General features: G+C 49.0%; 1 protein-coding gene across 1 annotated transcript in view; it reads right to left on the bottom strand.

Moving 5' to 3' along the window:
- LOC146805146 (coagulation factor X-like) overlaps window positions 1-19297 on the bottom strand; it is a 466750-nt gene that overhangs the window by 138706 nt on the left and 308747 nt on the right. Inside the window, exon 6 of the mRNA XM_085622321.1 lies at window positions 1794-1960. Coding sequence (XP_085478447.1) covers window positions 1794-1960 — 167 coding nt within the window. The remainder of the gene's footprint in view (window positions 1-1793; window positions 1961-19297) is intronic.

The raw sequence follows: 19297 nt of genomic DNA, 5'->3' as shown, positions 1-19297 counted from the left end.
TTGTACCTTTTATGCTTTTATACTCTGCTGTATATAAATTGCCTTTCAAAAAAATATATGTATGTGCTTTTATGGTCGTATATCTGACCGAATAAAGATTTACTGAATAGGAAATTGAATACATTTATTTCAAATTTGTAAAAAGTATTTAAGGTATAATATTCACATTTTAAAATGTATGTATTAAAATAAGTACACATTGTAATTAGGTATATTTATTGATTGTATACTTGTTATACATTTATTAAATACAATTGTGTTTTTATGAAATATATTAAAATATATATTTATTTATTCTTTTAAAACAATTTATAACTTTGTTTTAGGTTGTTAGTTTTAATTGTTTATAGTATTGTTTCTATTATTAAGGTGGTTGTGACAAACATTTAAAAAAAATATATATTAAAATGATTTTTATATATTTTGTTTTAGCTTTTTCTGTTTATATTTGAGTTTAAATGAACTAATATATTTTTTGTATATATGTGTTTACTATTTTAAAGTATTTATGTCAATTGTTCACATAAATTGTATGGTATATTTATTTGATTTTTATTGTTGTATATGGTAATAATAATAGCCATAATCAGGCCCTTGGTGTGCTTTAATGGCAATTATTATTAGCCAAATAAAGCTTCTTTGATTTAATTTGATTTGATTTGGTGGTGCTAGCAGTTACTCTGCCACCAGGATGATCACCTTCTAATGCTTTCTAAATAGGATGGCGAATACGTGGTAGGAAACACCTTAATTTTTCACCACAATTCCTGCAAAGGCCAAGGCCCTCAGTATATAGAACAGCATACATTTATTTTATTAATGTGTACCTAACAAACTACAAATGTAATTTTCACTAGCTGCAATGCAAGTCAGAGTAATGGGATGATAACATTTCAAATTAAGAGGCATGTTAAAGGAGAACAGAGGGCTGTGCCTGATATTCACACAGAATTGATTCTAGTGTTTGAAGGGCTGAACATAGAAGCACAGATCGCCAAGACCCTTGAAACTGCTGATGGTAGTGGTGAAATGATGATGATTGACCTTGCAAATGTATCTTTTCACGAATGGATTAGCTTTCATTTTGTGCAGCCTCAACACAGAGATATCACACTACCACAATTACCCCAAGGACACTTACATTTCAAATGTGCAGGATCAAACCTGACTTTAGTGCTGGTGCTGCCGGGTTTGACAATCTTTTTGGGCCCCTGCCCAGTGACCTCCTTCTTAACAGATTCCTTCACTATCACCCTCCAACAGTGTGCCTCATTTCTACATAGCCTCTCTCACATGCATTTAATTTGTTTTATAGTTTCATTCACACCAGAGTAGGGTGACAGAGCACTTTACAGACACTTCACAAACGCTTTATACAGAGACAATGATCATACGTGTGTAAATCACAGTCTATCGGAAATGTTCCGTAAGACAATGCTGTTACTAGGTGTAGGAATCACATGCCACCCATACTAGTAGGTAGCATATTTTAATAGTGTTTGTTCTGGAGAAGAAAAAACTCAGGATTTAAAACGTGCCACAGTGGTTTCAGTTGGCTTTACTATTGAGAATGTATTTCTACCCCAACTAACCCTTTTTAGCAACATTAGGATAATGAATGACTGAAGAAAAAAACATAACGTTCTAACCTGTACCATGCAGATTGTATGCAGCTCTTTGATTTCAGCCATGTGGAGGACATGAGCTCTGTTTGAACCTTTTACATGCATTCATTATGATGCCATATCTGTCATATAAGCTGCCTAAAGATAAAAATAATAACAATTGTTTACCTCCCACGGACACTCGCCGGGTTTGCAGTCCATTGTCTTCTTTTGCCAGTAGAAGTCTGGGTCACGTGGATTAGGGTCGTCATTTTTGGCCCTGTCTTTAGAATGACTACTTGCACTTCTTGATTTTTCTTCATTTCTTTTATAAACTTTTCCACACACAAATTTCTCTGAAACAGAAATAGACGCATTTTAGGGCATGCCAACTGCATATTGTTGGTTTTATAGAAAAATAACTTAGCACAAATCTACAAAAACTATTATTCACATTTTTTAAAAAAAAATACATGAGCTCGAAAAATTAAACAAATGCTTTGTGGTTGATATGTAAACTTCTTGAATCTAAATTTAAAGAGCATTATTTTTGACAAGATTATTTTGTTTAATTCAGATCTGTTAAATGAAACTTGCTGAACTTGACATGCTAATAAAATCACACCTAACCAATTTACTACAAATAAATGTAGAGCACCTTTCGATTTATTTTATCCTGGTGTCCAGCTACTAGAAAATGTTGAGGCATTTGGTAAATGTTTCTTTTCGACAGCACAGCACAGTGGATTTTTTAGAAGAATTTCCCCTTGTGGCAGTGACACATTTTGATTGGCCATATCTTGAGTTGTGCTATTTCTCAAATTACCTCTAATAAACAAATTACTTGCTGTAAAGCGGATAAAGGGGGAGCCCTTGTAATTCTTGACACGGAATTTTATAATCAAAACATAGAAACACACGTTATGGACGCCACTATCTACATGAAATTAATTTCTAACCCTACTAGAGAATTTAGCCGAATATTATCTTTAATCATTGAGAACGCTTTCACAATGGGAACCATAACAGAACAAGACAAAAAAAATTGATAATGAGGAATCCTAGTACTCCACATTCATACATGAGGCCCAAAATTCATAAGTGCTTAGAAAAACCACCATTCAGACCAATAGTCTCAACCAGAAATTCCATCCACGAACCAATTGGAAAATACATCGACTGACATTTGCAACCCTTCGTTCAAAGGTAAAACTCCAGAAGAGACTCCAGCGGATCCAGAAGGCCTCAGCACGACTCATCCTGGACATCCCCCGTCGCAGCCACATCTCCGGACACCTGAGAGATCTGCATTGGCTCCCGGTCAACAAGAGAATCACCTTCCGTCTCCTCACCCACGCACACAAAGCCCTACACAGCCAAGGCCCAGGATACCTCAACGGCCGCCTCAACTTCTACGTTCCCAAACGCCAGCTCCGTTCGACCATCCACGCCCTCGCCGCCGTCCCCCGCATCCGCAGAGCCACCACAGGGGGGCGGTCCTTCTCCTACCTCGCCGCCAAGACATGGAACTCCCTCCCCACCCACCTCCGCCTGACCCAGGACCACCTCGCCTTCAGGAGGCAACTCAAGACCTGGCTGTTCGAGCAGTAGCGGATCCCCCCCCCCCAGCGCCTTGAGACCCTCTGGGTAAGTAGTGCGCTATATAAATACGATGATTGATTGATTGATTGATTGAAAGAATGTCTACTTATTTAAAGGATACTACCGATTTCTGGACTAAAACAAATGAAATTGTGATTGATGATCATGTATAACCCACATTATGCACTATAGATGTAAAATCTTTGTATACCTCTATTCCCCATGACCTGGGGTTACAAGCCACTGAATCTTTCCTGATTGACACGGATATGGAAGAAGGACTAAAAGTGTTTTTACTTGAGCTACTGTATTTCACTTTATATCACAGCTACTTCACATGGAATGGAAACTATTAAACTCAACTTTCAGGAACATCCATGGGAAACTGCGCTGCTCCGGCATATGCAAATCTTTTTATGCATCGATTCGAACTAGACCACATTCTGTCTAATAACAAATGGCAAGAAAATTTGATTACTTTTTACAGATACTTTGAAGACATCTTCCTAATCTGGAAGGGGGAAGAACTGAATCTCATACAAGCAATTGCACAGATCAATTCCATCGACGAAATAATTGAATTCACTTACAACATAAGTAGCGATCATATCACATTTTTGGATGTATACATTAAGATGGTGGATAAAAAACTTATTACATCAGTATTCACAAAACCAACGGATCGCAATAATAACCTGCATTTTACAAGTGTTCACCAATTGGCTCTAAAAAAGCATCTACCATACTCACAATTACTCAGATTAAAAAGAATCGCCTTGAATGAGGAACTATACAGTGAAAGTTGCCAGAAAATGATTAACAAATTCAAACAACGAGGATACCCCGTATCCATCTTGCAATCAGCAGAAAATAGAGTCAAACAAAAAGACCAAAAAGAGGAAGATAGATCTGTGTTTGTATCCAAATTCTCCACTAAAAGTGAACAGGTAAAGGAGGTAATACGAAAATACTGGCCAGTATTACAAACTGAAACTGACTTTAGGGGAATTTTTTATAATCAACCGATTTTTGCGTATCAAAGTACTAACAATTTGAAACAACTACTTAACAAAGATTCTCATCAAGAAGAAGTAACATACAGAGGAACTGTACCATGTCATAATTGTGGGAATTGTAATAATATCATTAGAGGAACCAACATCATGCATCCCACCCAGGGAACTCAAATCAAGTTGAAAGTCACAGCCACATGTGACACGAACAATGTGATTTACTTACTTAAGTGCCCATGCGGTTTGCCATATGTTGGAAAAACTGAGCGAAAAATAAAGATGCGATTAACGGAACATAAAAGTAATATTAGGACAAAAAATCTGCAATCTACAGTTGCAGTACACTTTAACAGTCTGAACCATAACATCAGCCAAATTAGTAAAAACTGTTGAGGCCCGGAGGTGTAGGTGATTTGAAAGTAGAGTTGAAATGCTTGTAGAGAGATAAAGCAGCAAACAAATTCTGGACAGTGTAGCACAAAATATCTGCTGCTGATTGGCTGTTGTAGCTGGCACATCCTGCGTTTTTAATTTTTTCCCCACTCCCCAGTATGTTCCTCTGTTTGTATCTGAAATCTTGTGGGCTTCAATTAAAGAGCGACACAGGAGGAGTTGGGGCAATGATTAAAGAAAACAACGGGAAGAGGGAGTGATTTAACAAAACTGAGCTCAGGCCAGCTCAGTAGGCCCTGCAAGGCGAGGCACTGAGCTCAGGCCAGCACGCCAAGGTGGGCTGCAAACCAGAACTGAAAACGGGTCTGTGGAGCACCAGGTTTCAGGACAGCTCTGTAGATGCTGAGTTCATGCTGACATTCTTGGCATGGTCTGCGGTGCAATGCTTTGTTTCAGCGGGTACAGAGCAATTACATGGTTGCCCATCTCAACCGCTTTTTTCATTAGATGTGTTGAAAGCTGCTGGCCCCACTCTATGGGCCTTGAGGACCGCACACATTAACTCAGGACTCCTTGTGGTGCATGTAGCAGCATGCAAGCACAGACCAAATATTCAGAGCAGAATAGACGCATGTTCTGGAGGAGTAATAGCTGTACTTCTCAAATTAGTAAAAACTGTTGAGGCCCGGTGGTGTAGGTGATATGAAAGTAGAGTTGTAATGCTTGTAGAGAAATAAAGCAGCAAACAAATTCTGGACAGTGTAGCACAAAATATCTGCTGCTGATTGGCTGTTGTAGCTGTCCCGCCCTGCAAGGCGAGGCACTGAGCTCAGGCCAGCACGCCAAGGTGGGCTGCAAACCAGAACTGAAAACGGGTCTGTGGAGCACCAGGTTTCAGGACAGCCCTGTAGATACTGAGTTCATGCTGACATTCTTGGCATGGTCTGAGGTGCAATGCTTTGTTTCAGCGGGCACAGAGCAGTTACATGGTTGCCCAGCTCAAACGCAAGCACTAACCAGATGTGGCCAGTAATTATTCACTCAGTGACCTGCAGGCCACTTCTATTGTGTATTTAAGAGGCATTAGTTAAAGAAAACATGCAGATCTTCATACAGGCAGCACTAGGGTACCAATGCAAGGAGGTGGGCTCCTCAGCACTTCCACACTGGCTGCACCTACAACCAGTGATTGAACAACACACAAGGGAGGAAGCATGTTGGGAAGAAAACATGCAGCGCACGAAGAGGGCGGGGTGGCGGGATGAAACAAAGACACGGGAGGAGGGCGGGGGCATTGATTAAAGTGTGTTTAGATGCGTATTCCCACATCGCCCAATCTAGGTGTAAGTCATGCTTGGAACCCTACGAGGTCACTCCGACGGATCTCCGGTTGCCCGTCTTGGCGTCAACCCCCCCCTTACCTGCTCATCCCTCCCATCTCCCTCCTCGACATGTCTGAGCGCCTGAAGTAGCGCCTCCCACTGCGCTGCTATGGGCATCTTCCTCAACCCTAGTGTCTCCTCCCGTCTGATGGCAGTCCCCTCCGCACCGGCCCATGCAGCAAGTGAGTGCCTCCATGCCTGTGGATGAGGCGGATCCTGCGCCTTCCACCTCCTGGTTATCAGGCGCTTTGCGACCGCGAGCCCTAAATCCAGAAACCTAGACGTCACCTTAGTTGTCTGCGTCCTGCGAAAGTGATGCAGTAGGTAGACCACCCAGTCAAAAGATATATCCCGTCCCGTTATAGTGTGCAAGAAGTCATGAATTGTACGCCAATAGGAGTGTAGTTTACAACAGCCCCACAGCATGTGTATGAGATCAGCCCCTGATGCAGCGCACCTAGGACACCTTGCGTCCACGTGATGGAAATAGCTGTTAAGAACCGCGGGGGTAAGATATGCCCCATGTATGACGAATAGTTGTATCTGTCGGAGGCGCATATTTCTAGGTATACGCACCGGGCCTTTCAATATGCGTTTCTAGTCTTTATCTGTCAGCTGCCTCCCCAGATCCACTTCCCATTTGTGTCCGAGCGGCTCTAGGGTAATCGCCGCGTGTGTCCTCAACGATGCTGCAAACCATCGAATCAGACAGCAGCCTCGTCCCATGACATACAAGTACTGTATAGTAAGGTGCTGGCTGGGCTCCGCGGCCATGTCTCCCCACCTAGCAACCAAAGTCCTAACTAAGGAGTGATAAGTCAGGAATTTTCCCGATGGTAGTCCCCCCTCCTCCACAAGCAAGTCACACGAAAGGAGCACTCCGTCCCGGTACAGATCTCCTAGGGTCTGAATATCTGCCTCTCGCCACTGTGTGAGCGCGAGGGAGGTAAGATGTCCCGTCCCACTGGGGGTGCCCTCTAATGGCAGCGCTGGCGCATATGGGAGCACGTGCCGAGTAAGGAATAGGCTCCTGCAGAAACAGCGATACGCCACAGCAAGAAGGAGCGGGGCTGGGACTACACTCCTGGAGGCTGGGTGGAAGAGCACCAACAGCTGCTCAAGTGAGTACGGCGGGCTCACGGACGCAGTATCCTCGCGACCCCTATCCGCGAACCAACGAGCTATCCATTGCAGCTGGGCCGCTAGGTAATAATGCTCGAAACAGGGTACGGCCAAACCTCCTTGGTCCGTAGGGAGGTAGAGTTTCTTGAGCGACATCCTGTGCCGGCTATTCCCCCAGATGAAGTCCCTAAGAAGTTGTGACAGCTTAGTGAAGAAGGCTGCCGGGACGTAAAGAGGTAGGTTAGCAAAATAGTATAGAAGCCGCGGGAGCATCACCATTTTGGACAGCGCCACTCTACCCGTCACGTGAGCGGCAGCGCGTTCCAGAAGTGTACCTGGGATTTAATGACCGTGAAGGCCTTACCCAAATTGCCATCTAGGAGGTCCGCCGGTTGACGGTAAATGCGGAGTCCCAGATACCTGAAGGTGTCACCCCTCCACTGTACTCTGGTGCCATTTAAGATGTATCCAGGGTCCTGTCGCCCCTCGCCAAATGCGTAGAGGCAAGATTTACTTGCGTTCACCCGAAGTCCCGAGAGGGTAGTAAAGTCACACAGAATATGGGCCAGCTGAGGTGGGATGTCATCAACGTCTCTAACGTATACGAACAGGTCGTCTGCATAGAGTGACACCTGATGTACGGCGTCCCCCAATGGTATCCCAGCCCCCATCCATTCTCGTATAGCTGCTGTCAGGGGCTCCCTCGCCAGGGCGAACAGGAGCGGCGATAGTGGGCATCCCTGCCGGGTTCCCCTACAGATTGGTATGGCGTTGGATATATACGGTCCCAGTCGCACCCGCACCGTAGGATCTTTGTAGAGGAGACCCACCATTTGCAGAAACCCCAAGCCAAGGTCGTATCTCAGCAGCAGCGCCGAAAGATATCGCCATTCCAGGCAGTAAAATGCCTTTTCCAGATCTAATATTAGGCAGCCCGCCTTAGGCCACTCCTGTGTACTGTCTGCCGCCACCCTAAAAAATCTCCTCAGGTTCAAGGACGTACTGCGCTTTGGCACAAACCCATTCTGGTCTTTGTGGACTAAGTGCGAAACCACCGGCGCCAAACACTCCGCCAACACCTTGGCTAGGATCTTACAGTCAGTGTTAAGGAGCGCTAGCGGGCGATAAGAGCCTAAGTCCTTGGGTAGAGACACCAAATAGGCCTCACGCACTGAGGGAGGTAGTGCGCCCACCTCAACCGCCGCCCTATATACCTTGAGGAGGTGCGGCACCAGATGTTCTCGGTAGGCTTTGTAGAACTCCATAGGTAGCCCGTCTGGGCCCGGAGTTTTCCCTGATGCCATGGAGGATATGGCTTCCCCTATCTCCTCCAACGTGAGAGGACAGTTAAGGGCCTCCACATGTTCTGCAGTGACCGTAGACAGCTGCACCTGTCCAATAAACCGCTCTAGATCGTCTCCCGAGCAGTGACCTCGCGCGCGATACAACTGTGTATAGTGGTCTACCTTGACCCCGTGAATTTCCTGTTGGGTGCACCTGAGCTCTCCCTCCGGCTTGCGTATCGCTGCGATCGGAATTCGGGTGGCCTCCTGTTTTCAGAGCCAGGCCAGCAGCCGGCCTGCCCTGTCAGCCGAGGCGTGCGTGCGGGCCGTGTGTGCCGCATAATTCAGACACCTCAGGCGCTCCAGGAGTTCAGCGAGATTGGCGCGCAGATCTGCCAGTTGTTCACCGCCCCCTCCCCCTCCCGCTCGTACTGCAGCAGCCGGGATTCGATACGGGTAAGCGACCCCGCTAAGTGTCTCCGCATATTCCACGTGGTTCCTAAACAATGACCTCGAATCACTACTTTAGCGCGTCCCAATCCATCCTTGCATCGCTCGCTGTGTCCTCATTGAGTTCGTAATAGGAGAGGAGAGCATTTTCCACTGAGGAGCGAAATTCGGGATCCTCCAGCGCAGTAGGTTGAAGTCGCCACGTGGGTATGGGAGGACGACCCGCCTCCCAGCTAAATTGGAGCCACAGTGGGTTATGATCAGAGTGCGTGCACCCCAAGTATTCTGCGTTCACCACTAGTGGCAGCAGCGCCGGGGATCCCACTATCCTGTCTAAATGCACGTGTCAAGCACCCCCACTGTGAAAGCCAGTCAACCAATGCGCGTGCCGTAGAAGCAGCAGACGTCGCACGGAGCGGAGGAAATGACCTGTCCAGGTGCACATCCAGGACAGAGTTAAAATCCCCTCAAATCAGCCAGGGGAGCCCGGCGTATGGAGTCAACGCCAGTGACAGTCGCATGAGGAAGGATATTTGATCGACATTCAGAGCGTAGATCGAGGCCAGTAGTATAGATTGGCTATTCAGCGTTCCCCGCACCAGTGTGTACCTGCCTTCAGTGTCCACAGACACGTCTTCGCTGACGAACGGAACGCCCGCTCTGACCCACACAAGGGTGCCCCTGGCGTGTGCCGAGTACACCGTGCCGTACACCTGGCCTCTCCAGCACCTTCGCAGTTTCTCTAACTCGGGCTGTGTCATGTGCGTCTCTTGTAGCAGAGCGATTCCAGCCGAGTGTCGCTGTAGGTAGGCGAAAATGGAATACCTCCGCGTGGGAGTGTGCATGCTCCGTATGTTCCACGAAAGAATATTAACGCGTGTCATATCGCAGCTGTGTTGTGATTGGGGAGACCGGGCTCGGGGCTTGTGGCAGCCGGCATGCGCTGTAGTAAAGGAAGGGAGCTGTGGTCTGAGGTAACAATATCAACAATATCAACATAACAATAGCAGTTGCTTAACGGCTGGGGCGAACCTCACAAGTGCGTCCGTCCAAACTCACGTAAACCTGCGCAGGTGTAAACTAGGTCAGGGTGTGACCTGGGGGAATATGCGTGTGGATGAAAGCTCGCCATCGCTATCCCCGTGTGCCGTTCAAATGTGGTGCGCCGCTAAGAAGTGTTACCCAATGGTGATCGGTGCTACTAGTGAGGCACCAGCAAAGTCCCCAGAAACCACTTCTGCCTACTGTTCTTCCCTGGGAAGACCCGACATGGGTGAGCAGCTATGATCACAACAAATCCCCCTCCCAGATCGGCAGGTCTACTAGGTTAGGTCCAGGACCCAGTCTCTCCCTCTTCCCCACCCATGTACATCAGCCAACTGCAAGGTACTTGCACGAACGATACTTCTCAGGCCATCTCTCAGTCCAGGATACCATCCGCAGTCTGTGGGGTGACCACCGGCCCACCGAACTCTTCAGAGTGTGTAGTCGACGGTGACGTTGACCTGCTCACCAGCACCTCGGGTCGCTCCTCTATATCCAATGAGTCTACCTGACTCGGACTGGCAAGTGTCGTGACCGCCTGCAGTACATTTTGACGCTCCTGCTGCATTTTCTACGGCGTTGGAGCCGCTGACCGCACCGGCATCTCGCGTATTGTTCTGCGCCGTTTGCGACATCCATCTCTCCTACTTGGGCGGTCTCCGTCCCCTGGGTCAGCCGGCCTCGGCCCCGTCCATAGTCCTTTCTCCTCTAGCCAGTTCCAGACCTCCGCTGGGGAGTCAAGATAATGTGTCTTCCCTTTGTCCATCACACACATCTTAGCAGGGAACAGCAGCGAGTACGGCAATGCCAGCTCTCGAAGTTGGCATTTCACTGCCATGTAATTATTTCTGCGGCGTTGCACCAGCGCGGTGTAGTCCGGGAAAAGCATCACTTGGCTGCCGCTCACTGAAAGACCATTCATATTACGAACTTCTCTGAGGATGACATCCCTGTCTCTGTAATTCAGCAGCTTGAACAGGAATGGGCGCGGTCGGGCTCCCGGTGGTGGCTTTTGGGCAGGCACACGATGAGCTCTTTCCACCGCGAAGTGGGTCGACAGCTTTCCTGGCGGCATGACTGTGCGTAGCCAGTCCTCCACATACTGCTCCGGGTTTCGCCCCTCTTCTCCTTCCGGCAGGCCCACAGCGCGAACATTATTGCGACGGGAGCGCCCTTCTGCGTCTTCCGCCCTGTCTTCTAGGGCGTGGATACGATCCAACATGTCTTGTAGAGCAGCAGCGTGACTGCGAGTGACTGGCTGTAACTCTGTCAGTGTTTGCCCGTGAGTGGCGACCGTGTCCGCCAATTTACGGTGGTCCGCATGGAGGAGCGTGAAGTCGGAAGTGACTTTATCTATGCGGTTCTCCAGCGACGTCCTAGTGTGTTCCAGGGTTGTCCCAATTCTCTCCACTGTGGCCAGCACAGAGTCCATCTTGGCCGCCAGCGCCACAGATGTTGATGATCCCTCTTCCATCCCTTCTCGAGGGCGGGCACGGTCAGAAGTCGGTGCCTGCAGCGGGCCCTGCTGCAGCCTGGCGCGCATGCGGCCCATCACCAGCTGCTGCGCCGTGGGCATCCGCCCCCAATCGCCGGTAGACTAGGTGCACCCGCGGCGTCCTCTCGCCAACCGCCCCAGGACAGTGGCAGTCAGTCGGCAGATGATGTGCGCTTGGCCAGCGCCCCCCAGTGAAGGCTCACCGGTTCTGTCTTCACAGAAAATTCCGCACGTGTCCAGCCGCAGATAGTATCCTCCGGTGGGGTCCACAACAGGCTCGAGAGGCTGGCCGGCACTCACCTGCGCCCTCCGACACTGCCCTCTGCGACCGCAGTGTATAGCAGGCGTGGGTGCTGTCGCATTCGGGGACCACGATCCAGCCCCCCACTCGTCTTCCATGACGTGGCGCCCGGCAGGAGCCAGTTGGGGCAGCACGCCTCGGTTCTCAAGGGGCAAACGCACCCCTAGGCGGTAGGCAGCGGCCAGGCAGGAACTACCCAGCTGGAGGCAGTGACACCCCCCCACGGGGCAGATCTCTAAGTATAGCCTCGCCCTCCACCGTCTCCTCTTCACTGCAGGCGTCAGTCTCTCAGCCTCCCACAAGAGCACGGCCAGCAGCTCCCACCGCAGGCTCAGCGCTCGCGGTGTCACACCGGGGCAGCAGTAGCCGCCACCCAGCGCTCCTCGTCGACTCCCTCCTCCAGTTTGAAGCGCTGTGACGGTTGACCCACCACTATGTATGTCCCACGAGGACGGAGGCCTCCGCGCTCCCTACTCAGCCCTGCTTCTTACGTGTCACTCAGCTGGCAGCCCTGGGCATTCGTGGGGGGTCAATTCTACCTTTGCCTTCTCTCACAGCAAAGGGGCAGCCGCGGCCTCTCCCGCCACGATCCCACCGCCCTCGGAGCATCATATGGCCTTGTCTGTGTCCTGTACCCCGTGCCGCTTTGCGTTGTGCAACTTTAGCAGGCTGGTTGCAAAATGGCCGCCACCGGCCGGGTCCCGCGGCTCACCGCGGCTCCCAGCACCAGTCCAAGGTATCCTGCACCCAGCAGTCCGCGAGCGCGCGGGTTTCTCCAGCCCCCAGCAGGTGTCTGTCACTAATCACCTCCGTAGATGACAATGCGCATATGCGCCGCTCACCGGGGCTGGTCTCCGAGTCTCCCTTCGCAGGGGCGCCCCCAACATCAGCAGTTCATCGCAGGACGCTGCCCAGCGCCCCCAGCGCCTCAGTTTTGGTGCGCCCGCAGCCTCTTCCACCGCATCCACAGGTCAGCATCTGCATCCGGGGGGGTCTCCCTTGCCAGCCGCTCGTCTTCACCTAGCATTTACCTCCGCCCTGTGGCTATCTCCGGCCACCGCAGCTCCGAGAGCGAGCCCCGCGGCCCTCCCGGTCCAACGCCGCCCACAGTTCTCAGGGCCAAGCGTCTCCGACACTCCGCAGCTCGTTCACCGGCACCACAACGCTCCCGAGCCTCGCCGGCACCCCTGTCGCTCCACACCACCTTGCCGCCGGCATTTAGAACAAAGGCAGCACCTCAGGATCTCCGGTGACAGGATAACTCGGGGAAAAGGTAGCGGAGCTCTACAAGGTTGCGTCCGCCATTGTGGCTCGTTAGCCACGCCCCCCCCATATAGACACTCATATAGCTATTCACAAAACCATGCAGCCACTTATACACCAACAGACAGACAGATACAGACATTCACACAGTTTAGTCACTAGTCTGCAGTAAGATACATTTAATGACTCACTTATAGAGTCAGTTACGCACCTAGAAAATCATCCATTCACACACTTGTACACCCACTCATTCTTCCACAGGCCTTTCACTATAAATATATAAAACATATTTAAACTTTTCAGAAACACAGACTCACTTGATGACGTCATCAGTGATGTCATCAGTGGTGTCATTTCAGATGTCATTTGAGATGTCATCAGTGATGTCACTGACCATGTCATGAGTGATGCAATAGCAGCAGTGCATTGCGGGGGCGCGAGTTATAGTTAGCTGGGGAAATTTCTAGGGTTTTGTACGAGGGAAATGTCGAGCTAACTATAACGCCCCTGAAACCTATGTTTTTTTTCAGTGAATTTCTAGGGTTTTTTAAATGCCAATTCCTAACTATAACCTGCATGAAACCTATGGTTTTTTCAGTGAATTTCAATTATATATATATATAAATATATATATCTCACATACATGTACAACAGGAGAGGCAGGAACACCAAACAATGAGGGATAACCTGACGATTGTCAACAATACAACAAGAACGTTATCAACTACGTAGGAGTCAGTTTTAACTTTAGGTTTGACATTTTGTCCCACCAAGGAGTTCGAATATACACAGACCAGGATAGATCTATTTAGGTATATCCGGAAATTGAAAGTGTATACGTTTTTCAAAATGAAGAATTCGGGGCAAAGAAGAGCTACGAATACGTCAGAGGAAACTGATGTCCTAACTGTTAGTGATCTTGAAACCCTGGCGACCATGGAAGAACTGAGACTCGGAGGTAGCACAGATAACATGGCAGCGGATAACACCCATGATGGACTGAAAGATTTTGGGATAGCACAGGTGGGAGCCCCAAGTCCATTTAAATCTGTTTTGAAATTTTACCCACAGACACCGGTTGATGCTATTGACATCTTCTATGATAATGTGAACAGAGACTTATTGGGACTGAGGTCAAAGGAGAGATCACCTCGCAGATGGAATCTATCATATAAACAGATGAAAGCAATAAAGGATTTGAAAAATGACAAAACAATTATAGTGAAACCATCGGATAAGGGTGGCAATATAGTTCTGCAGACGAGGGAGAACTACTGCAAAGAGGCCCTAAGACAATTACAAGATAAGAACAACTACACTGCTGTGACAGAAATGGACTACACACTATATACAATCATTTGAGAGGATGATTGACAAGTTGCTCTGTAAGGGAATTTTATCAACAGAGGAATACAGTTTCTTACAGAACAAACTGGCACATGCATCAACGTAGGCTTTTGCGATTCCTTAATTGCGATTATTAAGGAATCGCAATTAAGGAATTGCAAAAGCCTATGCATGTAGGAATCGCTATAAAAATAGCGATTCCTACACATTCCTTAATTGCGACTCGCAAATTGCCGGTCGCAATTAAGGAATGCCGTCCCATTCATTCCTATGGGCCTCCAGGCCCATAGGAATGAAATGAAGATTGCGTGAGCAATTTGCGAGTACCAGTAGGTACTCGCAAATTGCTCATGCAATTTCAAGGGTGCAAGGGTATCAAAATAACACCCTATTGCACCCTTGAAATTGATCTGTGCACATATGTTGCACACACACATGCCCTAAGGGCATGTGTGTGTGCAACATGAAACTTTGAAAAATGCACAAAAGTGCATTTTTCAAAGTTTTTGCAAATTATCATGAAGTTCAACTTCATGGTAATGTGCTCCCCCTATTAGCGAAATCGCTAATTGTTTTACTTTAATGCATTGCATTTAAGGAATCACAATTTGGGATTCCTTAAATGCAATCGCAATTTAAGTAATCGCAATTTAGAGATTCCATAAATTGCAATTTTTGCATTTGGGATGATGCATCCCAAATGCAAAAATACCGGTCGCAAAGGGGCAGATTCTGAGAATCTGCCCGTTTGCGACCGGTTTTTCCTTTGATGCATGTGCCTGAAACATCCTAGAATCCCTACATTCTACCACTTACCAAAGATCCACAAAAAAGCCACTAGCCCACCAGGACGTCCAAAAGTCTCCTCAATAGGAGGCCTGACGGAAAACCTATCGAGATATGTGGACCATTTTCTATTCCCTTTTCTATTGCAACTCTCTTCATATACACGGGACACAAAGGATTTTCTGAAGCAAATACAAGGGATTGAATGCGAACCGGATTTTGTGATGGTAACTCTCGATGTGTCAAGTCTCTATATCAGCATAAGACACACCGATCGGCTGGAGGCAGTAAGATTCATCATAATTTGGAGAGAGACAATGGAGTCTGCAAAGCAATATGTCTCCTGCCTAAATGACAAAAATCTAAATCTGAAATTTGCAGGAGAGTTGAGCCCCACACAAGTGAATTTTCTAGACTTGAAGGTTTTTGTGAGTGAAAACAAACTGCATACAGCCCTATACAGGAAAGAAACAGCGGGCAATTCTGTCCTTCATGGGACCAGCAGTCACCCACAGAACCTGATCCAGACTATCCCCTATGGGGAACTTTTACGGATCAAGAGGAACAGCTCAAGGCAAGAAGACTATCTAAGAGCAGCAAGTCAGAGTTTGAGTCGTTTTAAAGTGAGGGGTTACCCGCATAAAACATTGAAGGCAGCACAACTCAAAGCAGAAAGTAAGAACAGAATTGATCTCATACAAAGTGTAGGAAAACAGGATACGAAAGGGAACATTAACAATTTCAGGATGATTACACGCTATTCCAACGCAGCAAGTGTAGTCAGAGCAATTCTGCTTAGGAACTGGCAGATCTTTAAGTCAGATGCAGTTATTGGGAAAGATCTGCCAGAGCAACCAGGCATAACATTCAGGAGATCTAGGTCCATAAAAGATCATTTAGTTGAGAGTCACCTGGTGACAGTTAAACCACAACAGGGTTTGGCAGACCTACAGGGCTCCTTTCCCTGTGGTAAATGCAGGGCATGCGCTACCAGTAAGAGGATTACCTCATATTAGGGATGAAGACAGCAAGGAGGATACGTAATTCATGACATGCAGCACCACATTTGTGGTATACTGCTTGGTTTGTCCGTGCAACCTACGGTATGTGGGGAACACAATTAATCAGGTGAAGATGAGGATCCTAGAGCATCAGAGGGCCATTGCCAGCAACGATACCAACTATCCAGTTGCTCGGCACTTTGCGAGCCATCACAAGAGCGATAGGGCGCTCCTGCAGTATTTCTGTGTCAATCACGTTACCAGAGATGTTAGAGGAGGTGACAGAGAGAAGAGATTAAGGAGGCTGGAGTCAAGATTCATCATAGACCTCCAATGCAAATTTCCAGGGGGACTGGAAGGCGGAGAGGAACTTGCCATTGACTCAGGGACCTGATAGAACTGTTGGTACTATATAGGCCTGTTACAGACATGATAAGGGACATGTGAGGATGCAACAGCTTATGTTGAGAGTACATGCCCATTCAGGGCAGGATAAGGTACGACACAGCCTGACAGAAATGAAGTCACCGCAGCGCGAGTCTTATTCTCAAAAGGTCCTTAGCCCACATGGATTATTATCCACGAGTCAGTACCAGGTTCATAGCCCATTCTGGGCGAGATTGTGGTAAATACATGAAGGTGCCTGGTTGATTGGTATACCGCAAAGTGGATAGCAGAACAATAGACTAACGCGCTTAGTGGGGAGACTCTGAATATGTGAATATATAAAGTGCTGTGTGTAAATATTGTACATAAGACTGTTTATAATTAAATTCATGGATGAATTTTCAATAACATTATATGTTTATGAAGTAATATACATAGACTGTTTACAGAGTGAATAATGAATTTCACCAGTCCCAGACATATTCCAAGATGGCGCCCACAGTAATGTCTAATCACGTGTTTAAATATCGCCATGGGGGCGTGGCCAAGATTGTGGCGGAGTAGCACCGTTTCCCAGGGGCTCTGCTCACCAAGGCCGATATCGTGCATCCATCGGTAACTTTGAAGACAGATAATTAGCAGATTCGCGCTCTCAGGACACACTTACCATGAGTAGACCCTGGGCATCGGCTGAAAGGTGCGGATTCCAGTGCTGGGTGCCCGCCGCGGCCCCGCAGGCCCAGTTGCATCAGTAGCTTGGAAGCCGCGTCCAGGTGACTGTTGAGTGGGGAAGTACGTGGTGCCTGCCTTTTCAGCTGTTGTGCTTGTTGGGGGAGCTGCGGAGACACCCGGCCGGCTGCGACCATTGGCCCTGCTGAGGAGATTGCAGTGCACCGGCTGCACCACAAGGACAAGGTGAAAGCCCTGGAAGTTGGAGAGTGACCGGCCCCAGAGCGGGGGGGCAGACTGGGCAGCGGGACAGCCCTGGAGGTGAGACCACGGCCTGGGCAAAGCAAGTGGAGCTCGCGGTAAGGTGATTGCTGCGCTGGACGCGCCACAGGTTCTGCATTGCTGCCTAGGAGGACCCACCACATGCCCAGTACCACAACGGCAACGTGGTCTGAGCAACGGGGGGTCCTGCCACCCGAAAGGGACCCATCCCGTGGTTGCATCCTGCAGCGTAGGCCACAGTAGTGAGAAGCCCTCTCGACTAGTGGAGGGGCGTTGCTCCGCTGTGTTGCCCGAAGAGGCAGAGACTCCCGGGCTAGGTGGGGTAGCAGATACACGCAACCGGCAGTGAGCATGCCCAGCGGGTGCAGAGGGTGGCGCAATGAGCCGCCCGGTCAGGATTTGGCACTTTAGCGCCAGCCTTGGTACCCTGAGGCCTTGGACACGTGGGACTCTCACGCCTGCCATAACGGGGGTGGTAGTGTCAACGTGTCCCTTGCAACTTTTAGCAGGCCCCCCGGAATTCCACAGCGGTGCATGGGTGGTGGGTGAAGAGCTCGGAACCCAGATGCGGCAACCAGGCCAGATTAACTTTTTCAGTGGCCATTCAGGAGGAGCGTCAGAGCTGGGGACTCATCCACTAGGAGAGTCAGAGATACCCCCTGCATTGGGACCTGGCGGCGGCTGTCGGAGTACCGGTCCCTCTTCTGCGAGCTGCCGGCCCTGGCCACCCAACAAGCCAAAAAGGAAGTCCCTGTCAAGGAAGCCTCCATTAAGGATCTACTCCAGAAACCAGGCGAGAAGAAGACTTGAGGGCCCAGTAATGAGCCTCATGGGTCTCACCCTGGCAAAGGCACAACAGACTCAGTCACAGGTCAGGCGGCCAAGCCCGTCACAAAAGAATTCATGAAGCAGCTTTTTGGCGCGATACGAGATGACTTCGCTGGGCTACGACAAGAATTGGCTTCTTATGTTAAACAGCTCAGGCCGGATCTCGGCGAGATGGGGGATAGAGTGGACACCCTGGAGCGCAATGGAGACAGGCGAGAGGAAGAGCTCACTGTACAGGCCCGGGAACTTATCGACCTCCGAGAACGACATGTGGAGTTATATCTCAAGCTGGAAAAACCGCTTGAGGCACTCCAACATTCGCATCAAAGGCGTACCACTCCAAGCAGATGGTGGTAAACTGGAGGACTGGGTTCTCTGCCTCCTGACAGCAGCCCTCTGCAGGTGGTCACGCTGGATTGCACGCACCTGCCGGGTGCCCGTCCTCGGGCCAGGGCCAACCACAGGACGTCCTGAGCTGCCTCCACTCCTATCGGCAGAAAGAAATTATTATGGCTGCTACACGTGACCGTCTGACTGTGGAGTTCAACGGCCTCCAGGTGGGGGTGTACCAAGACCTCTCACCCCTCACCCTTCAGCGGCGTAAGGAGCTGTGACCTGTCACGACTTTCCTCCATGAGCAGGGAATACGCTACAGATGGGGACATCCGTTCCGACTTTCCTTCATCTGGAACAAAGAAACGCATAGGGTACGTAACCTGCAAGAGGCGAAGGCTGTCCTTGGGGATGCCCTGAATGTGGCTGAAGACTCAGATGTGCCGGAGGGAGATCCTGCTTCGGGAAGGCTGAGGAGATCGGGCAGGAAACTGGGCCCCAGGTGGTGTGCTCAGGCAAAGCCCTCCGAAGAGGAGCGCCAGATGGAATGGGAGGCTCTGCTGCGACAGATACAGGACCGGGAGGGTTCCGCTGCCCAAGCGGGTGAATGACCCGTACCGTTGCTGTCCTGAGACTTAATGAGGGGAACAATGGTCCGAGCTCAGCGTTTTGAGATGTCGGTCTTGGGGGAGGAGCCCCACCTTCAGAATGG

This window comes from Triturus cristatus, chromosome 8 (genome assembly GCF_964204655.1).
Source record: "Triturus cristatus chromosome 8, aTriCri1.1, whole genome shotgun sequence".
In the NCBI taxonomy this organism is placed as follows: Eukaryota; Metazoa; Chordata; class Amphibia; order Caudata; family Salamandridae; genus Triturus; species Triturus cristatus.
This window is presented reverse-complemented; position numbering and strand designations above follow the sequence as displayed.